Genomic DNA, 17,324 nt, shown 5'->3' with positions numbered 1-17,324 from the left:
ACAAAATACCTAAACTGAACAAGCTGAGGATGCCCAGGCCACAAGGCATCACTGCCTTCTCTGATGGTGCATTTTGTACATACAGATTTCAGAAAATTCTGTGGCCGCTTTTCCATTTTGAAGGCAGCAAAACAGAAATGCAGAAAGCTGCAAATGACTGGAAAAGTAAAGGAGCCTAGACCTGAGCCAGCTCTTCCAAGTGCTAAATATACATTATTCACTAAACGATACGGTTCTCTCGGCCGTCGGCTTTCCACCCCTCCTTCCGTCCCCATCGCCTCTGCTCCTTCACTGAGCAGGAGGATCACAGAATGCAGGCACTTAAGAGCCTAGGCCACGCTAAAAGCTTGACCCTGCTAACAGTCACCCAGCAGGCTGGGGGAATTCAGGATCAACTCCTGTTGTTAGGCGGAGGATTAAAAAAAGGGAGAAAATGCCTCACCTCCAGTGGCGAGGTTATGTAAAAACTCCTGCAGCTGAAGAAGGTGGGGAACTGGTTATAGGGCTGCTGATGCTGCTTCTCTCATTTATGCTGGCACAACAGGAGAAATATTTTTGAATTACAGTTGGATGGAAATTGAATAACACTTTTTTATTTACAGAAGCAATTCACTAAAACAGAGCTACCTGTCACTTCCCAGTTAAGTCCACAATAAGCCTTTTTCATGAAATTCTGCAGATTCATCCTTGGGTCAGAGAACTGCAGAGGATCCAGTGTTTATTTTCAGACTTTTGTCAGATTGATTTTTGCGACACAGGGAACAGAAGTTTGGAAAGTCTCAGTTTTGGGAGTTCGTAGTATCAACCTGAAGCAGTTAAATCATTTTTAGAAGAACATAATTAAGTAAGGTAGAACATCTTGAGAAAGATTTGGGCTTTTTAAACAGAATTCCTAGTCCCATTTAGTTTACTATTACTTCAATCTCCAATACTGGATGATTCTCTCAAGCCCGTAAATGAACCTCCCCACTTTGCCAGCCCCAGCCTCCCGTTTCGCAGTAGCCAACAAGCCGCAGAGGTCCACTTAGTCCTTGGGCTCTTTTAGCTGACATTGGGTTTCTCAGAAGCTGGTCATAGCTCTAATATTTCTGTTAAGTTACAATGTAACAACATGAAATTTCCATAAAGTTACTTAATAATGAACTATTATGAATACATTTAAAGCCAAGACAACAATATAGGCGCCAACACTACCTTGTGCAGAATGAGCTGCTCTGTCCATTTGGGATACAAGGAACTGAACTATACACCTATTGCATGGGAGTGATTCAGATTTGCCGTCCCTAGCCCTCCTCCATCAGTCCTGTGGGTATAAAATGCACCAGGAATGTTACTTGGGGCACCCCCCTCCTCCTACAGCCAAGTTATCTGTGTGTGATGTGCCTAAATTCTCCCCTTTTCCTTTCTCCTGCTGACAAGCAGAGATGCTGCAGCGACTACCTGTAAGCGTAGGCTACTTCTCCTTAGCCAAGGGTGTTGTGGGGCTCCAAAAAAGCACTGAAGTCATCTTGGTGTATTTTAATGCTCTAGGAAAGCAATCACTTGACAAATAGCAGCAACAGGAGAGGTGAAACATGGGAAGATAAAGTACCACAGCAGAGACCGATGCTTTAGCACTCGGTAAAGGTGTGTGCCGATTCCCAAACCAGCTGCAGTAGGACTGGTTACTGCCTGCTTTCCACCAACACTCACAGCTCTGTGTTGGAGGAAATCCTGACACAAGTGGATTTTGCTTGACTGAATAATCTTTTGAGTATTATTTTGGCTTTCTGTTTCTTAAAAACTGATTATGTGAGTCAGCTTGTGAGTCTGCAGGAAGCTCTTGTGGCAACTCAGAAAACATAGTCTTAGTAGTACTGCCAAGAAGTGCTAGCAGAGAATGCAGGTCCCACCATTACCTGCATGGAATCAGCTGAGCTTCTGCTTCATTTTCAGCACGCTAAGGGTCCACCCATAAACCACTCTTCCCCTAAAATTCCTCTACTAAAGGTACATTTTATTTGTGCTTGTATATGTATCAAATAGCTATATTTCACATACCGGCGTTTTCTGGTATATGAACAGTCAGGTTTAGACTGTTTGGTCTGGCATGTTGGCCAAATCCCACCTGAGTCTTTCTGATATTATCAAAGAGGATTCTGATTTTCTAGGGATTCTGTCACTCCTTACTACAGCACCCCCATTTGAAGCTGCATCCTTTTTCCACTGAAAATGAACTATTACTAACCCTTTCAAAGAATCCATGGATGGCAAAAATATTTCACTGACAGAAAGAGCAGCTGAATTACTCCTTATGTCTTTCATACATGGTATATAAATGCCAGTTTAATATGGAGAAAATAATCATCGACACAATAATTACATATAATTTCATAAATGATATGTGCAATTTACTGTTTTATTAAACAAATACAGTAGCTAACCAAAATCTGATTGCTGATAATGGGAAATTACATTAAAACCTATGTTACTATGGTAATTATTGGTCATCTGAAATCATATATGCCTAAAACAATGCAGAAAATTATCTTCCTGTGAAATAAGAAATACAATAAAAATAAAGTTAAGGGACATGTTTATTTCAGAGCGTTCTGCAAGCAAAATTGCTTTGATACAAAATGAGTTCAATGATACAGTGCTACCATCCACTCAAGCAAAAGAAAACCTCACATTTACATGAATGCACTTTATATTGATATTCTTACAGAATAGTAGTTCAGATATCCAGAATGTGTCTGGCCTCGTTGAAAGCAATGGCACAGAAACGCTGCAAGGTATTGGAGTATCATATTACTGGCGAGTGCTTAATTAACTCTGTGAGTTCTCTGAGAGATGCTGTATAAATAAGGGTAACGTGAACGTGGGTTTGTATTCCTTAGTAGTTTTGACGTACATCCTTTAGTGTTTGTTTACTTAGCTCAAAATGTGTAATTGTGTCTTTTGGCTTTTTAGTATTCTCTTTTTCAAGAAAAATCATGAGGTATCCTTTACTGTTAACTAATGACATAGTGATAGGCCTATTTTGTTCAGGTTGCAGAGGCTTACTGTACATTCAGTACACTGTACATTCGGCAATTATTTTTAGTGTACTTTCTACACATCACTGTGTACAACTGTTAGTTTACATTAGAACTCTTCCCCCTTCTCACAGGATATGGCAGAAAGAAAAACAAATCTGACGAAAAATTATACACATAAAATAAGAAGACAAATACACAAATAAGGCCATCTGCAGAATTAAAAATCCACCTCTCGCGATATTTCACAATAATTTCTACATAATATTTTACATCTTACGAACTTAAATACTTAATGCAAAAGGAAAAGACCTTTAGGGAGCCAATCATATTATCTCTTCAAGGACTTGTCCAATTTGCTGGCTAGGGGCCTTCTCTGGGGAGTTGGAATTTTAGAAGGCTTGGCCGATCCTGGCCGAGAACCTGCTCGGGGTGTCGGTCTGTTTGTAGCAGGAACAGTCTCTGATATATCTGAGCACACAGACTGGATTTCTGAAATGTCAAAGTCAGATGCGTCACTGCCTCGGCGGCTACTTGACCTGCTGCCAGCCTTGCTTCCTGCTCGGCTTCCAGGTCTGCTTGGAGTTCTTCTCGTTTCTGGAAAGAGAAAAGATATCCCTCTGTATTAGAAGTAAGGATGGAAAAGATGTGCAGGTCTTTCCCAGGTCTTTGGCAACCCCAAAAATTCCTCACTGTACAAACTAAACTTTAGACCTCCAGCAGGCAAGCCAGACGATGATCAAAGTTAATCTTGATATTAAACAAGAGCATAAACCAATGCCATATCTCCTACGAAAGATAAGAAAATGTGAGATCAAATGCTGAGACATAGTTAATGTGTCACTAGCACATCTCATTAAAAATACATTATCCTGGCAACTTTTCTTGACTTTCTAGACAAGCATTGTGTATTTACAGCAGCCAGGTCCTTTCTTCCCTACCATTTTCTCAGCTATGAATTGGAAGAATTCAGTATCCGGCCTCTTCATGCATTCAAGATTTCCCAATATATGTACCTTGGAGATGCAGATGAACATCCCAATTTTTAAGTGTGTACACCTCTTTTTTCAAAAAAATCAAACCCATACAGTTGAAAGCTGCAAGTAAACAAGGGCAGAGTACACATTCTCCCAAACAAAGGGCTGAGTAAATGAGCTCTCAGCAAGCCTGCTAAAGTGAAAGCCTGCCCAGACAACGTGCCATGAAGAAAAAACCACAACAGAGGATCTTAAAACAGAAAAATATTAATGTGGTTTATAATAATTTTCCAATTACTTATTGAATCTTTTTGATCTTGACAAATCTGGTTCCCTGTGCGTGTCAAGAACACCAAGTTGAAACTGAAATCTCAGGTGACTCATTCTTCAAATCACCTCTAACTTAAAAAAGACACCTACTCCTTGACCAGGATCTCCCAGTACTGCTGAGCATGTTCTGCAGAGCTTAAGATGTGAGGGAAAGGCAGTAGAGCTATCTTCTGTTCTAACCATCTAGCCCTCTCCTCTACACAGAGCTGCTCTGAGGATCCTGGAAGAGCACAATTTCACTGCTTTCTATCTTCATACACCGTTTTAAAAATCTCTATGGGATATTCATTAATAAGGTCATCTACAGCTGCTCCCTGCAGTTCTTTTTTCAAAAGAAATAGACAAGACATGATTATATGACTCCTTTGCTCCACCACAGTTGAGCATAACTTGAATACCGTGAAGAACAGAACCCTTTCTTAAGTAAATGCTTCTTCCCTAGTTCCTTAGGCAGACACATCAGAGATACCATTGTCAAGAAGGCTGCAGTCATGAATTTGCACATCCAGAGCTGAACATACCTGCTATGCAACCCTGTGAATGGAGGACCATTATCCTGATTATGTGCACCATTATCCTGATTATGTGCATCCTCGGCTATACTGATGTGGAGAGGTAGGTCTTCCGCTCCTTTCCACTCTTCTCACATCCCCCTCACACCCTAACGTGACCCAAAGCATTCAGGTGGAAAACAAAGCAAGCAGTCGATCAAGCTCTGAAGTCAAGGTGCTCACCTGCAAACTGAGCTCTAACTCTGGTAGCTGCTGTTGACAGGATGCCACTGTCTTCTCCAGAGTGGAAACCCTTCCCTGATAGATATCCTGGCAGTCTGAGTTTACTTCCTTGAATCGGTGTTCCCTATTTAAAAAAAAAAAAAAAGGTAGATAGATACAGTCTTTTCAATTGTCACTACTGAAGATCGGTAGGACACAGCTTAGAATATGATCATTACAACATTCACTGTGAATCTGAAATACTGTTTTGAGTCACTACGGACATTTTTCATGATGTGAGGTTTTGAACATTACTTTAGCAGTTAGTATTTGAAGTAGACCAAGTGTGCAATGACAACAAGATAAATCACTTTAACAGCCTGCTTGACGTTAACATTTTAGCATTCTTTGTGTGTATTTCAATGCATATAAAGAAAGAAAAATGCTACCTTCTTGTAATTAGTCAAGCACATAAGATTAGTTGATGGTACATGCCTTAAACAGAAATAAGTAGTTGAGGTTTTATGTCTGCATAGCTTGACATTCCACCATTCTGACTGTGGTTATAGGTGGCAAATACATTTGTTTCAATTTTATAGATATTTTAAGGGTCAACCCAAGCTACCAAATTTCAACACCTTTTGCTAGAAAAAAAAAAAAACAACCAGAAAAAAAGACACAGAACTAATCAAAAAAGTTCTTGTTCCTCAGTAGATTGTCTGAAATGTCTCTACTCTGTAGTCTTACCCTGTCTGCTTTCATTTTTGAAATAAAACCAGTCTTGATTTACAATCTGCCCCAGCTGGAAGATTTCTTTCAAAGCCGCCAGAATTAAATCCTCAAATCTCAAAATGCGTGTAACATACTAGATAGGAGGTATATGCAAAAAAGAGGCAAACTAGAGAATTAATATTCTTTTATATCAACACAAAAATACTAAGTAAATATCCAAAACAAAGAATAAACACAGTGATGAATGCGGCACGTTGAGCGGCCTGGATCCCAGGATCCTGCGTTCTGTGTGTGTCCCATACAGTGGTGGGGCAGAATTAGGTACTGAAAACCAAGATCCAGAGGAGCACGTTGGGAGCTGCCTAGAGCTCAGGACTGAGCAGAGGCCCGGCAGGAGCCTGCCTGGCACTGCCATCTTAGACCACTTCTGGCACATCTGAACACGAGCATCGAGATGCTATAGAGCAGACAATCCGCTGGCACTGAGAGGGGTGGTCACAATGTTGAACTCCTTTTAAAGCCAAGTACAAGTGCTTAACGTCCAGCCAGCCACACCTTGGAAATCTCTGCTGTACAGAGGCTGCTTGGGAGGATAAGGAGAAAGGGAACGCTCTCCCCTGCTGAAGCTGCTGCGCTTTGGCCAAGGCACTGGGATAGAATCACTGGTGCAAGACAAAAAGGGAAACAAGCTTGTAGTTCAGTTTAGCCCTAAACCCAAATGCAGTCTATGTACGAAATACATAACTGGTCTCTTGGGCAGGAAATGCTGCAGAATGCCTCAGAAATTGACCGCGACCTACCCCACCCCAATTGTTCCATTTATAATCTTAAACCATGGTGGCTTACATAACAGAAACTCACAGAAACTACTGGCAGTTGTAAGAGCAGATGAGAAATACAGTGTTCCCATTTGAAATCAATGCCAACTGCTTTCACCTCATTGGAATTCAATGAAAACAACACCTTTCCGTGTCTATAAACCCTTTAAAAAGTACCATCAATTAATCTTACAATTCAGTTACCAGCTAAGAGATGAAAGAAAATACAGGAGTATATTAGAAGCTGACAACTGACTTAGAATGATTAATAATGGCACAAAGTTAAGTAACAGCTTGAAGCGCTGTATACATACACACGCCTGCAGCGTGCCCAAGTAACGTGCCCACTCGCACAGAAGGAGGGAGTGAAAAGTTTGTTATGCATCTTTGAGCAAAGCCATGCCGAGTTCACATAAACTTAGCACCGCAAGGTGTCACATGAATAGCAGTAGGCATCTAAGCGCAGATATGTGAAAAGCAGATATAACAGAGGTGATGGCAGCACGAGCTTCCCCTCACCGAGCCCTCCGCCTAACCCAGGGCAAGAGTAACTCCTACAAATGACAAGTCAGTCTGCAGCTTGATCCAGCTGCAATCTTCTCACTGTCTGTCGTGACATTAGAGGAGATGCTTTGGCTCCAAACCCATTCAAATGTTGGTCATGCAGCTTGATTGCTGGCACAATCCTAACTGCTATACTTGCAGTTTCTGTGTAAGTCACGGGCTAGAAATAAGACCAAAGCTCATTTCCTGTTAAGTCATCAAATAGCTATCTCATTAGAGCAACGACTGGTCACTACCCTCCTAAACAAAACATTCAGTTGTTGGAAAGATGTATATATCACAGTCTTTTGTGCCATATTCTTCTCAGGGACTGGGTATGTATTTATTTAGTGGTTTTGCACTGGAGATCATAGTTTATTCATCTCATTCCTGCAGTTCATGAATATCACAGTATATTATGACCTTAAACTAAACAATTTTAGGAAAGAAACCTGCAAAGTATATAAACTGCTTTATTAAAAAAAAGGTACTTTTCCACATTTGCTCATCCACTCCATCGCATAATGTTGGGACTTATTAACCATTTGCACTTTAAACAAATACACTGCGGTTGAGTTTTCCTGAAAGTCAAAAACCATAACAAAAAGAACATTAAAAAAAAAATCAGGGGAAAAAAAGGAAAGAAATAATTTAATAATTTGACAACGGTCTAAAATAAAGACAATGCATTAATATGCAAAGGACGTTGCAGCTCTGAAGCACTGAAACTCTAGTGGCTGTTAGTGAAGTGACAGTTTTAGTGAAGGCAGGTCATTAGACTAGAATCTCTGTCCTTACTGTACCTCTGCAGACGACCCTTGATAGTCTGAGGATTCTGGTGGCTTAGAAGGAGTTGACGTTTTGCTGTTTGTCAACCATGGTTTACCATAGTTGCGTGTTAAATGATGGGGTGTCTGTATGAAACAATGGTAAATCAAAATATGAAGGACAGTAGAGGGAAAACAATGTCATGGAGGATACCCAGGCTTTCACAGGGAAATCAAATCTCACAGCACAGTAGAAATAAAAACCAAGCAGAGAGAGTTCATAACAAATATTCTGAAATGAAGAGATGGCAGAGCTTATTTTTTAAACAAAATGGAGAGGTTCATTGCTCTTTCAGAGCTTATTCCCAAATTGCCAGTTAGTTCATGCGGCACCTTAAATGTAAAGAATTCTTCTAATTCCTGTGTTGCAAACAAACCCTGGAGGAAATACACTGAAAAGACTTCTTGGATCCTCCCCAGACAGACAATGAAATACAATTGAAATACTTCGTCCCTATCAGCTAGGGAAAGCACCAATATTGTTGGTGCAAGCAAAAAAATAAATCTATCCCCCATTTGTTAACCAGGGCAGTTTTGTACGTTTCTCCTTACCTTCGGCGTACTTGTAGCAACTGCTTGCGGGGCAGCTGCCTGGCCAGCTTGACTTGACAGAGAAGTAGATCTGTTGGGAGAAGCACCCCTTGAAGAGGGTCGTGATCTACGGCCCCTTGGTCGGAAAGCTGCCATGCTCTGACTGGCACCATCTGCCAAAATGAACTTTTCACGCAGCTCCACATTTGTCCTCCCTTTAGCTGCAGCAAAGAAAGGTGTTCAGTTAGTCAGATATGAAAATTGTCACAAGGCTGTTTATTGTCATTTTTGCCATGCCAACTCCAACACATTTTAACAATAAATAAAATGCATTACCATGTAATGCATTTATTTTGGACACAGAAGAGTTATGTGCAGAACTCGCTTATTCTAATACTTTATGCCAGCAGGAATGAACCACTGTCAAAGGAAGTCAGCGTGATAATGGAATGCTCAACGTGCTAAATCGTTGTTAATCAATCAACTATTAATACATAGACACAACCTGATGAGCAGTTTTGCTAACTCTACAGCTACTCATAATAAATAATACTTGCTTGGATGTTCCAGAAGAAATTGCTAAGTACAAATTACAGGAAAGCAGCAAATATATTTATTCAAAACTATGAAATTATGTAGTTTGGCAACATGCAATGATGAACATAAAACCCAAACTATGATGAGGTAATTGGTGGCTAATCACTCACACACACATACAAACACACATATGAGAGAATGTTCTGCAAAAATAGATGCAAGACACGTTAGCATTTAACTGTCTCAGTGTGAATGACAATTTATTTTTGAAACACTCTTAAAGCGTGTCAAAAAAAATTAGCTTGCAAAGCACCAGCCCATGTAGGAACACATTAAGCTAAATGTGATGGGTGTAGCATATTGTTAAAAGTATATATTTTAATAAAGGGGGAAGGAAAGGAAGAGAGAGAAGAGGAGGAGAAGGAGACAAAGAGAGGGGTTTGCCAACCTATAGTAGGCTGAGTGGTAATTGAAGAGTTTGATTCCGAACGTAACATTTTACTCCCGTGATGATGAACTAGAAAAAATGACACAGGACATGGGTCACATTAAAGAAAATCGTTAGCAGGAGAAGAAATCAAGTACAGCAGCTGCATATGCAAGAGACTCGGAGCACCACGCCAAAAGACAGGACTCAGAGCAAAAGCTGTCTCTACGTGCTCTGAGGCAAGTTCTCAAAAGTCTCCTAGGCAAAAAGGAAATAATGCTTGGATAGACTCAGCTGCAGTCCCAAGTATACTTGTGTAATGGTATTTATCTGCTGACATAAAGAAGTAATATAAGCTAAAATTGTTTTATACAACCAGGTCCAATACTTTTAAAGCTGTTTATGATGACAGTTCCTTGAAATGTGGTTTATCTGAAACTGAATGAGAAGCCCTTGGTGGAAACGCAGATTTGCTAGGTGAAGCGCTTAAGGAAAAGTCTGAACCTGCACCACTGACTTCAATGACTACTTTGCACCACTGACTTCAACAAGACTAGAATTAGGTACCAATGCACAACATCCAGCGTCCGGATGATTTTATAGAGACTGGCATTCCTTTAGACCCACTGTGCTGACTTACTCATCTGCTCATGTATTTCCCTTGAAAAAGGGATAAAGTACTATAGAAAATACTATAGAGATACACAGAATACAAGGCTTATTAAAGACGAGGGGATAAAGTTCCAAAGGACTCTTAATCTGAGGACAGTAATACAGAATTCCAGTAAGTTAATTAGAGAGTTATTAAGTATTGTATCTCTCAGTGTCAACCCAAGTAGGAGTTGCAACAGTCTATCTGTCAATAGGCCCGAGAAAAACATTTGGAATACATCAGAACTAACCAAGTTAACCCTTCAATGAAGTCAGGTATTTTGAGGCACATTTCCCATTACAGTGCACTTTGGAGGAATAAGAGTAGAAAGCTATAAAGTAAATTACTTTCCTATAGTGGCAGGTGCAGAATCAGGTGCTAAATTTCAGTTAGACCTGTGGTCCAACACCAGTAAATATAACATTACTGTTACATTTCTTTAGTAAACAATATATGCAATATGTTGGTAAGCAAAGGACTATTTTTAATACTGCCGAAAAACTCACAGGTATCATTACAAGGTTATGACAGCTCTTTTATGATACTATGATAGGAAGTTTTATGGGTACCTTTTAAGCCCGTAGACAAAGGTTTCTAGGTCGAAGTGGCACATGGTCAGCCCTTACGGGATTTTGTTGTAACTTCTTTTTGGATTTAATGGGGTTTTGTGGTAGCTACTTTTTGGATTTAACATCCTTGACTTTGCATGACAATTGCTACAAATACAGGCTCTCCACCCTCCCAAGATCTGTACCAAACTGTTTAGAAGCCTTGGCCCCAAAGCGGAAGCTGTGTGAGATAGCTGACACTGGAGTAAGGTCTACAGGACCATTGACGTCTCTGCCTTCACAAGCTCACTTGCCTCTCCTGAACTCCTCTGTGCTGTTCTCACGCTATCAAAATATTGATTATGATTCTACAGAATCCCTGAGGGGTAAAAATGCAGTAAACTTAATGCTGCCAGTCAATAGGATAGAATTACCTAGTTACAGAACATCAGCTCATTCTAAACACAGTCATTATTATACTTCCTGCAATTTTACTACCCTGGCTATTATTTGACTTGTATTGCTCCCGCTCCCTTCACAAATCGCTTCTTTCCTATCTCCAGCTGTTCCTCAACGAACAGTGCCAGACAGAGCCTACTTTCCCACCACAGAAGTAGGCTTTCCAACAAACTAAGAGGTCATTTTGTTGCTGTGTACTCATAAAACAATGCATTTGATACAATGCTCTGAAGGGCACGGTGATAGCGCGCTCCCTGCTTCCCCAGAGCACAAAGTCCTCCTGACCAGAGCATTTTCTACTTGCTGTGTACAAGGCTCAGGGCCCCGGGAAGCGGTTCTGGGGAAGATGCCAATGAAAAGACAGGGCTACAAAGGCAGAGCCTGAAAGACTGGGTGCAGCCACTGGCCAGAGAATTTTTTTTTGTGTGTTGTTTTTGTTACTCTTTGATTCAGTTACCTTATTTTGATTTAGTGCCTTAAAACTTCCCTCTTGCTGAGAAGGTTTTATTGGACATTTCTGTGTGCTATTTCTGCCAAGTCACACAAGCAGCTTACATGCCATAAACTCTGTCTGGGCTAAGTTCAATTCCTAATTACACCAGTCTAACGCTGGAGAAACTGTGCATTAAGACACCACAATTATTCTAGACATGTTATCAGTGTAAGAGAAGAGGATCTTAACCATGGGATTTAAAGTTTACGAAAACAGATCATTATGTGACATTTAGTGAGATGATGTTTACAGAACTGGCATATTATACAATTCAATCTCCATCTTGAGACAATGAACAGTGACTGTATCCAAATAATTATCTGCATGCCCATTTTATCAGTGGTGTTACATACCCCTGCAAGGATCATTTTTCACTAAGAACTCATCAAGTGCCATCCAGCCACCTCCAACACGAACCATGACTGTACTTCTTAGGATACGAACAAGGCGCAGTTGTTGAGAGTCACCAAACTGCAATTTAAAAAAAACATAAAATCAAACAACCGTAGTCTCAGGTTCTCGGTCCTTCAGATGCAGTTCAACGCCGATAGGTTAAAAATCAGACACTTCAAAAAGTTTATTTTGATATTTAATTATTAGTAAATGCTAAAAAATTAAATTTATTTATGCAGATTATTAAAGCTGTTAAGATTTCAAACCAGATGCCGCTGCATTAATCCAAAGGAGATGGCAGGATGGTAAGAAAGAGTCTCAGGTTTAATTTTATGCTTGATTCTCAAATGTCTGAGCTCACAAAGGAAGCAAAATTAGTAACATTATTTAATTGGTTATGATCTGCATTTGTGCAAATTTAAGGCCTATTTGCATTATTTCACTGCTAAAATTTTAAAGCAAACTCTCTTCTGCAGCCATCTAGATTTTAATAGGAAGGCAGCATCGCTTTAAATGATCTGTATGGGGGCTGAAAATTCAAGGCATTACGAGTGTTGCACAGTTCTATCAATTGATTCATTTAGAGGGATATTTTCAGGTATAGCATTGACATTGCTCACCTATAGTGAGATGCGTATGGGGAAGGGAACATTAAAGAAGCAATGATTGATAGCTATCATTATTGTCGTCTGTTATATTGTTGTTACTGTTTGCCCTTCACACTTCAGAGATGCACAAAAACCTCTTTAATACTAACTCTTGTACTAGTCCATTCTTCCTTTGGGCTGATGGCCAGGCCTAATGTATGTTTTGCTCTTGAAACCTGCGTAACAAAATCCGCATGCAGTACCTCTGTTCAAATCCAGATCAGGAAAAAACAGGACCAAAATGTTGCTCCGCTATCTCATGAAAACTAACCAGAAGAATTCAGTACTTTTTAGCCAACGCCACTAAAATATTTATATTGATATCAGATCATCAGGCCAAGTGTAGTGCTCTCTCACGCAAACATGCAGAGCAGTCACTGAAAACAACGGGAGTCAAATACACATCATCGGCACAATCTTTGACCCTTGGAGAAGGCTGGCCATAGTTCAACTGTACCTACTTGCTCTAGTGAGGGGACCAAAATGTTTTAAATGCAAACCACACAAACGTGCTCCCTACTTGTTAAATTACTTCAGTTGTTTGGTACTACTTAAGCCAAGAAGAGAGAATCAGTTTAAAGGATTATTACTTTTAGGAACCAAACAAAAGCAAAGCTTGCTGCTTAATTCAATAATAATTTTTTTTTTATGTTATAAATAAGAACATTCACATGACCATTATTTGTAGGGGCTTTTTAATAATGCATTCAATATGTGCTGAACAAAGAACTGTTTTACATATACAGATCAAAGTCAAAAAAAGAAATGGCCTCCAAATTGATGCCATTTATTTTCATTGGCTTGTTTCTACAGAGAATTTTTTCTAGAGGTTCTAAAGATACTATCTTTTTTCTTTATTTTTTCCCCATCCCAGCTTAATTCTTCAGTTAGACCCCATCAGGCAACTATACCAAGGGTCAGAAACAGTATCCATGGAAATTGCCTACCTAGGCTGTGGTTAATTCTGTCTGGGTTCCCGAAGAATAACACAGGTATCTATCAAGGCATTTTTCCTAATGATAACTGAACTCCATTTCCTTCTTAAAATAGCCTGGATACCAACTTTCCTTGAAGAGTATTTATTGTTGTTTCAAATAATCAGTGGTAAAAACGCTGGAATAAAAACGTAAGGGAAGTCTAGTTTAAGCTACAAAAACGCCTGTTCTTGACATTAGCCATATAACATCACTGTCACCAGAGAAGCCACAGCCAACTTGCTCCAGGTGATTTTTGCTATGATGCTCTTCTGCACCAGTAAGACTTAGATGCTCTCAAAAAATGCTGTATTTTTCCCAGATCTGAAAGTACAGATGGCAGATAAGAGGATTAACATAATTTCAAAAACTCTTTTTCGAATAGAGGCTTGCTCTATATGTGGAAAACATTTTAAATAATTACTTAAGATATATTGCTTGAGGCATGTGGTAAGATTATCCTCTCTTCTTTGTGCTTTCTTCTATACTTGAACAGGCTTTGCCAGTAAATAAGAAAGCAACTACATTTTCAACATCTCTAGATTTAAAATGGCTAACGCAGTTAACACTAGCATTTCCAGAATGGATTACACGTATTACTGCCTTTACAAGAGCATGAATAAGATACTAATGGTATCCGGTATCCAGATGGTGTAGAGTATTTCCATTCTTACCAGGCAAACCTGATTTAACAATTTAAGAAGCTGTGTATCAGTATGTACCACAGGAGTAAGAGAGCACTGGTTAGCGTATCCTCCCTGTATCACTGTACAGTGCCGCTGCAGTATGACTCACTGACCACCTAACTGACCAAAAGTGTTCTTAAACACAGCTCCAATACCTGCCACAGCTCTTTGAAAACACTTTGGGAGAGGGAATAGCCTGAACCGGAACAGTCGGTTTAATTTGTCTATTTCCAAAAATACGTATTTAATGATTCACTACATTAGTATATAAAATACCGACAATCAGCTAGGTTCTTAATCAGTCTGCTTGATTGCACAGGGATTTTTTTTTTCCTGAAAATGAAAGTATTTTTTGCCCAATCTGCAATAAATAAGTGATATAACACTAGGATCTGTGTTTACTGTGATTAGCCTTTAATCTGATAGCCTAAAAAGAAATACAAGATAGAAGTTTGAAGCATTCTGCCTTAAAATTGGAAACTGATAAAATAATAGGAATTCTAAAATTGCTGTTTAAATGCTCAAGATTTTTTAGATGGGAATTGCTGCTGACCATTATCTGGTTCCTTTAAAAGTAATCTCCTTGATGAGGAAAATGGCCAAAGAAAGCAGGTGAGGGATTGAAGAAGAGGGACCCTGACACAAGGAATGTCCATAGCATTTAAAGAAATACCACAGCTGACCAGCAATGAATTAGCTGAAGATGAAAGGATGGCAAGAAGACTTGTCCATTGCAAGCTTAAATCACTATGTGTTAGAAAATAATAAAAGAAAGAAAAAAAAAGAAACTTCATAACACATTCCACTGGTTTATACCTGATTTCCCAGGAAGAACTGATAAGAAATGAAAAATGGAAGAAAGACACGATTAGTTTACAGGAAATTCGCTATATGGCTCTAGAACACATGCAAACTAACACATTAGACATTCTAAATAAAGTATCTACTTCAGAGACAAGGAGGTAGCTAGCCATCCAGAGATTGAATATTGGAAAATATTCAAGGCCTTTGTTTCCTTCCCATTGCTGTTTCTGTGGTCTTTTAAAATAATCTACAAGTATTTCGTAAACTCTCTAGCCAAATATTGCATATTTCATCTGAAATTGTTCTGGTTATTGAATCTAGGGGTAGCAGATCTTTCTCTACAATGTGATATTTGTTTTTCTGTGATCTAAAATCGTTCTGTAGATATCTAACACATTTCTTTTACTTCTTCAGAAGGAATACTGTGCTCCAATAAAATGGCAGGGGAGGATAAAAGTGATTGACTACACTTTGGTAAAAGATTTTTAAAGCACAACACAATACCACAGGAAAATATAACCGTTTTTATGAAACTAATAGAAAATCAGCTACAGTTTAAACACTTCAGGTATCCAAGCAAAAAAGACTGGCTTTTAAGGAGCTGTTTTATGTATGTGTGCATGTACACGTGTATATATGCATGCAGTTAGCTTTTAAAATGCCCATACATTGAAAACAGTTTCATTAGTTTCAGCAAAAATAAACACAAGCAGCAGCATTTTCCCACATTTTTAGCCTAGATGTTATAATAAGAAAAACAACATAAAATTTGACAAGTTTAAAGAAAAAGATAGAATTGTCATACAAAATTTCTGTAAATTAATATAGTCTAATTCCTTGCATAACCATGTCATACGAAGAACCTTTAAGCTGAAAGAACTAAGGAGGTCCTTAGAAGACTTACCCTGTACTTGTTATCCCCAATCTGTTCCACCTGAAACCGTTTGGCACATTTACATTTAGCTACCTGCCTTGTAACCTGCAAAAAACCACAGCCGGATGATTAATGCTAATATCACATTTTAAAATATTTGTGTAACTGGTAAACTTCAAATTATATAGGAGTGAAAATAAAATAAATTATTAAAGAGCATGACCCCAGTAGAACAGAGTGCAATCTAAGAAAGCAGAGATTGTACCTCGTCTTCAATTTTGTCAGCATCTGTGAGAGGCTTGTATGCATCTTTGTTTGGATGAAGAGCTGCTACAAATTCGTAATAGTCAATATAACCGTCACCATCTCTATCAAAAATGTCTGCAACAGCACTCATTTCAAGTCGGCTTGTTGGGAATTCTGTAAGACACAGACAACAACAGAAGCTAAGTTTTTTGGCTTTTAATCCCATTACAGTGAAAGGCTTTATGACAAATATTAAAAGGTTTTTAGGCACTAAGTGACAGATAATGCTTATCAAAACAACAAGGATATTCAAAAGAATGAAGATATCTTTCTGAAAATACAATCTGGATGTCCAATGTTCCCTAGATATTGGATTAAAACTAATACCATAGCATGGCTTGGAGAGAGACACAGAAGCAAGGGCTTCTTATCAAACTGTAAGATATAAGTCTTTTTTTTAACAGTCTGACCTTCAAAGTGCATAAAATACCACAGATTAACAAGACAAATTGTTAGTGAGGAAAGGTCAAGCGAGAATTTCACTGCTAATTGAACTTGGAATGCAAGGTCTTCCCACTGCAGAAACATGCAGAATGTTTTGTGAAATCCCTTTTTAGATCAAGTTCACAGCAGCAGAATATTAACCCACACAGAGATTCTCTATCAAATGGTCAAAGAAAATTTCAAGATCATGAGCCTGGATTAAGTCATGAGTATTTAGCAGTTTCCCCTACAAATCAATGGGCCCTGACACCATCCACCCAAGGGTGTTGAGAGAGCTGGCTGACATCATCGCAAGGCCATTCTCCATAATCTTTGAGAAGTTACGGAGAAGGGGGGATGTCCCAGCGGACTGGAGAAAGGCAAATGTTACCCCTATCTACAAGAAGGGCTCGAGGGAGGATCTGGGTAACTACAGGCCCATCAGCCTTACTTCAGTCCCTAGGAAAGTTATGGAATGAATCCTCCTGGGGGCCATCACAAGTCAAATGAAGCACGTATTTGGGAAAAGCCAACATGGTTTCACTAAAGGCAGATCGTGCTTGACAAACCCAGTGGCCTTCTATGACAAAGTGACTTGCCTGGTTGACATGGG

At 39.3% G+C, this 17,324-nt stretch overlaps 1 protein-coding gene across 5 annotated transcripts in view; it reads right to left on the bottom strand.

The window, feature by feature from the left end:
- Positions 1 to 2,380: 2,380 nt before the first annotated feature.
- The window catches only part of DST (dystonin), a 316,491-nt gene continuing 301,547 nt past the window's right edge, over positions 2,381 to 17,324 (bottom strand). For 2 of the 5 annotated variants that reach the window (XM_064447871.1, XM_064447868.1), the window contains 9 exons: positions 16,248 to 16,402; positions 16,013 to 16,087; positions 15,121 to 15,138; positions 11,958 to 12,075; positions 9,474 to 9,542; positions 8,510 to 8,709; positions 7,934 to 8,044; positions 5,059 to 5,182; positions 2,381 to 3,614 (listed from right to left, as the gene is read on the bottom strand). In XM_064447871.1, coding sequence (XP_064303941.1) covers positions 3,349 to 3,614; positions 5,059 to 5,182; positions 7,934 to 8,044; positions 8,510 to 8,709; positions 9,474 to 9,542; positions 11,958 to 12,075; positions 15,121 to 15,138; positions 16,013 to 16,087; positions 16,248 to 16,402 — 1,136 coding nt within the window. In that variant the 3' untranslated portion in view covers positions 2,381 to 3,348. The remainder of the gene's footprint in view (positions 3,615 to 5,058; positions 5,183 to 7,933; positions 8,045 to 8,509; positions 8,710 to 9,473; positions 9,543 to 11,957; positions 12,076 to 15,120; positions 15,139 to 16,012; positions 16,088 to 16,247; positions 16,403 to 17,324) is intronic. The other 3 variants (XM_064447872.1, XM_064447869.1, XM_064447870.1) reach the window with 3 other exon arrangements.

The sequence above is a fragment of the Phalacrocorax carbo genome, chromosome 3 (genome assembly GCF_963921805.1).
Source record: "Phalacrocorax carbo chromosome 3, bPhaCar2.1, whole genome shotgun sequence".
Taxonomy (NCBI): domain Eukaryota; kingdom Metazoa; phylum Chordata; class Aves; order Suliformes; family Phalacrocoracidae; genus Phalacrocorax; species Phalacrocorax carbo.
The sequence above is the reverse complement of the archived record's forward strand: the minus strand, read 5'-3'. Positions and strand labels throughout refer to the sequence as shown.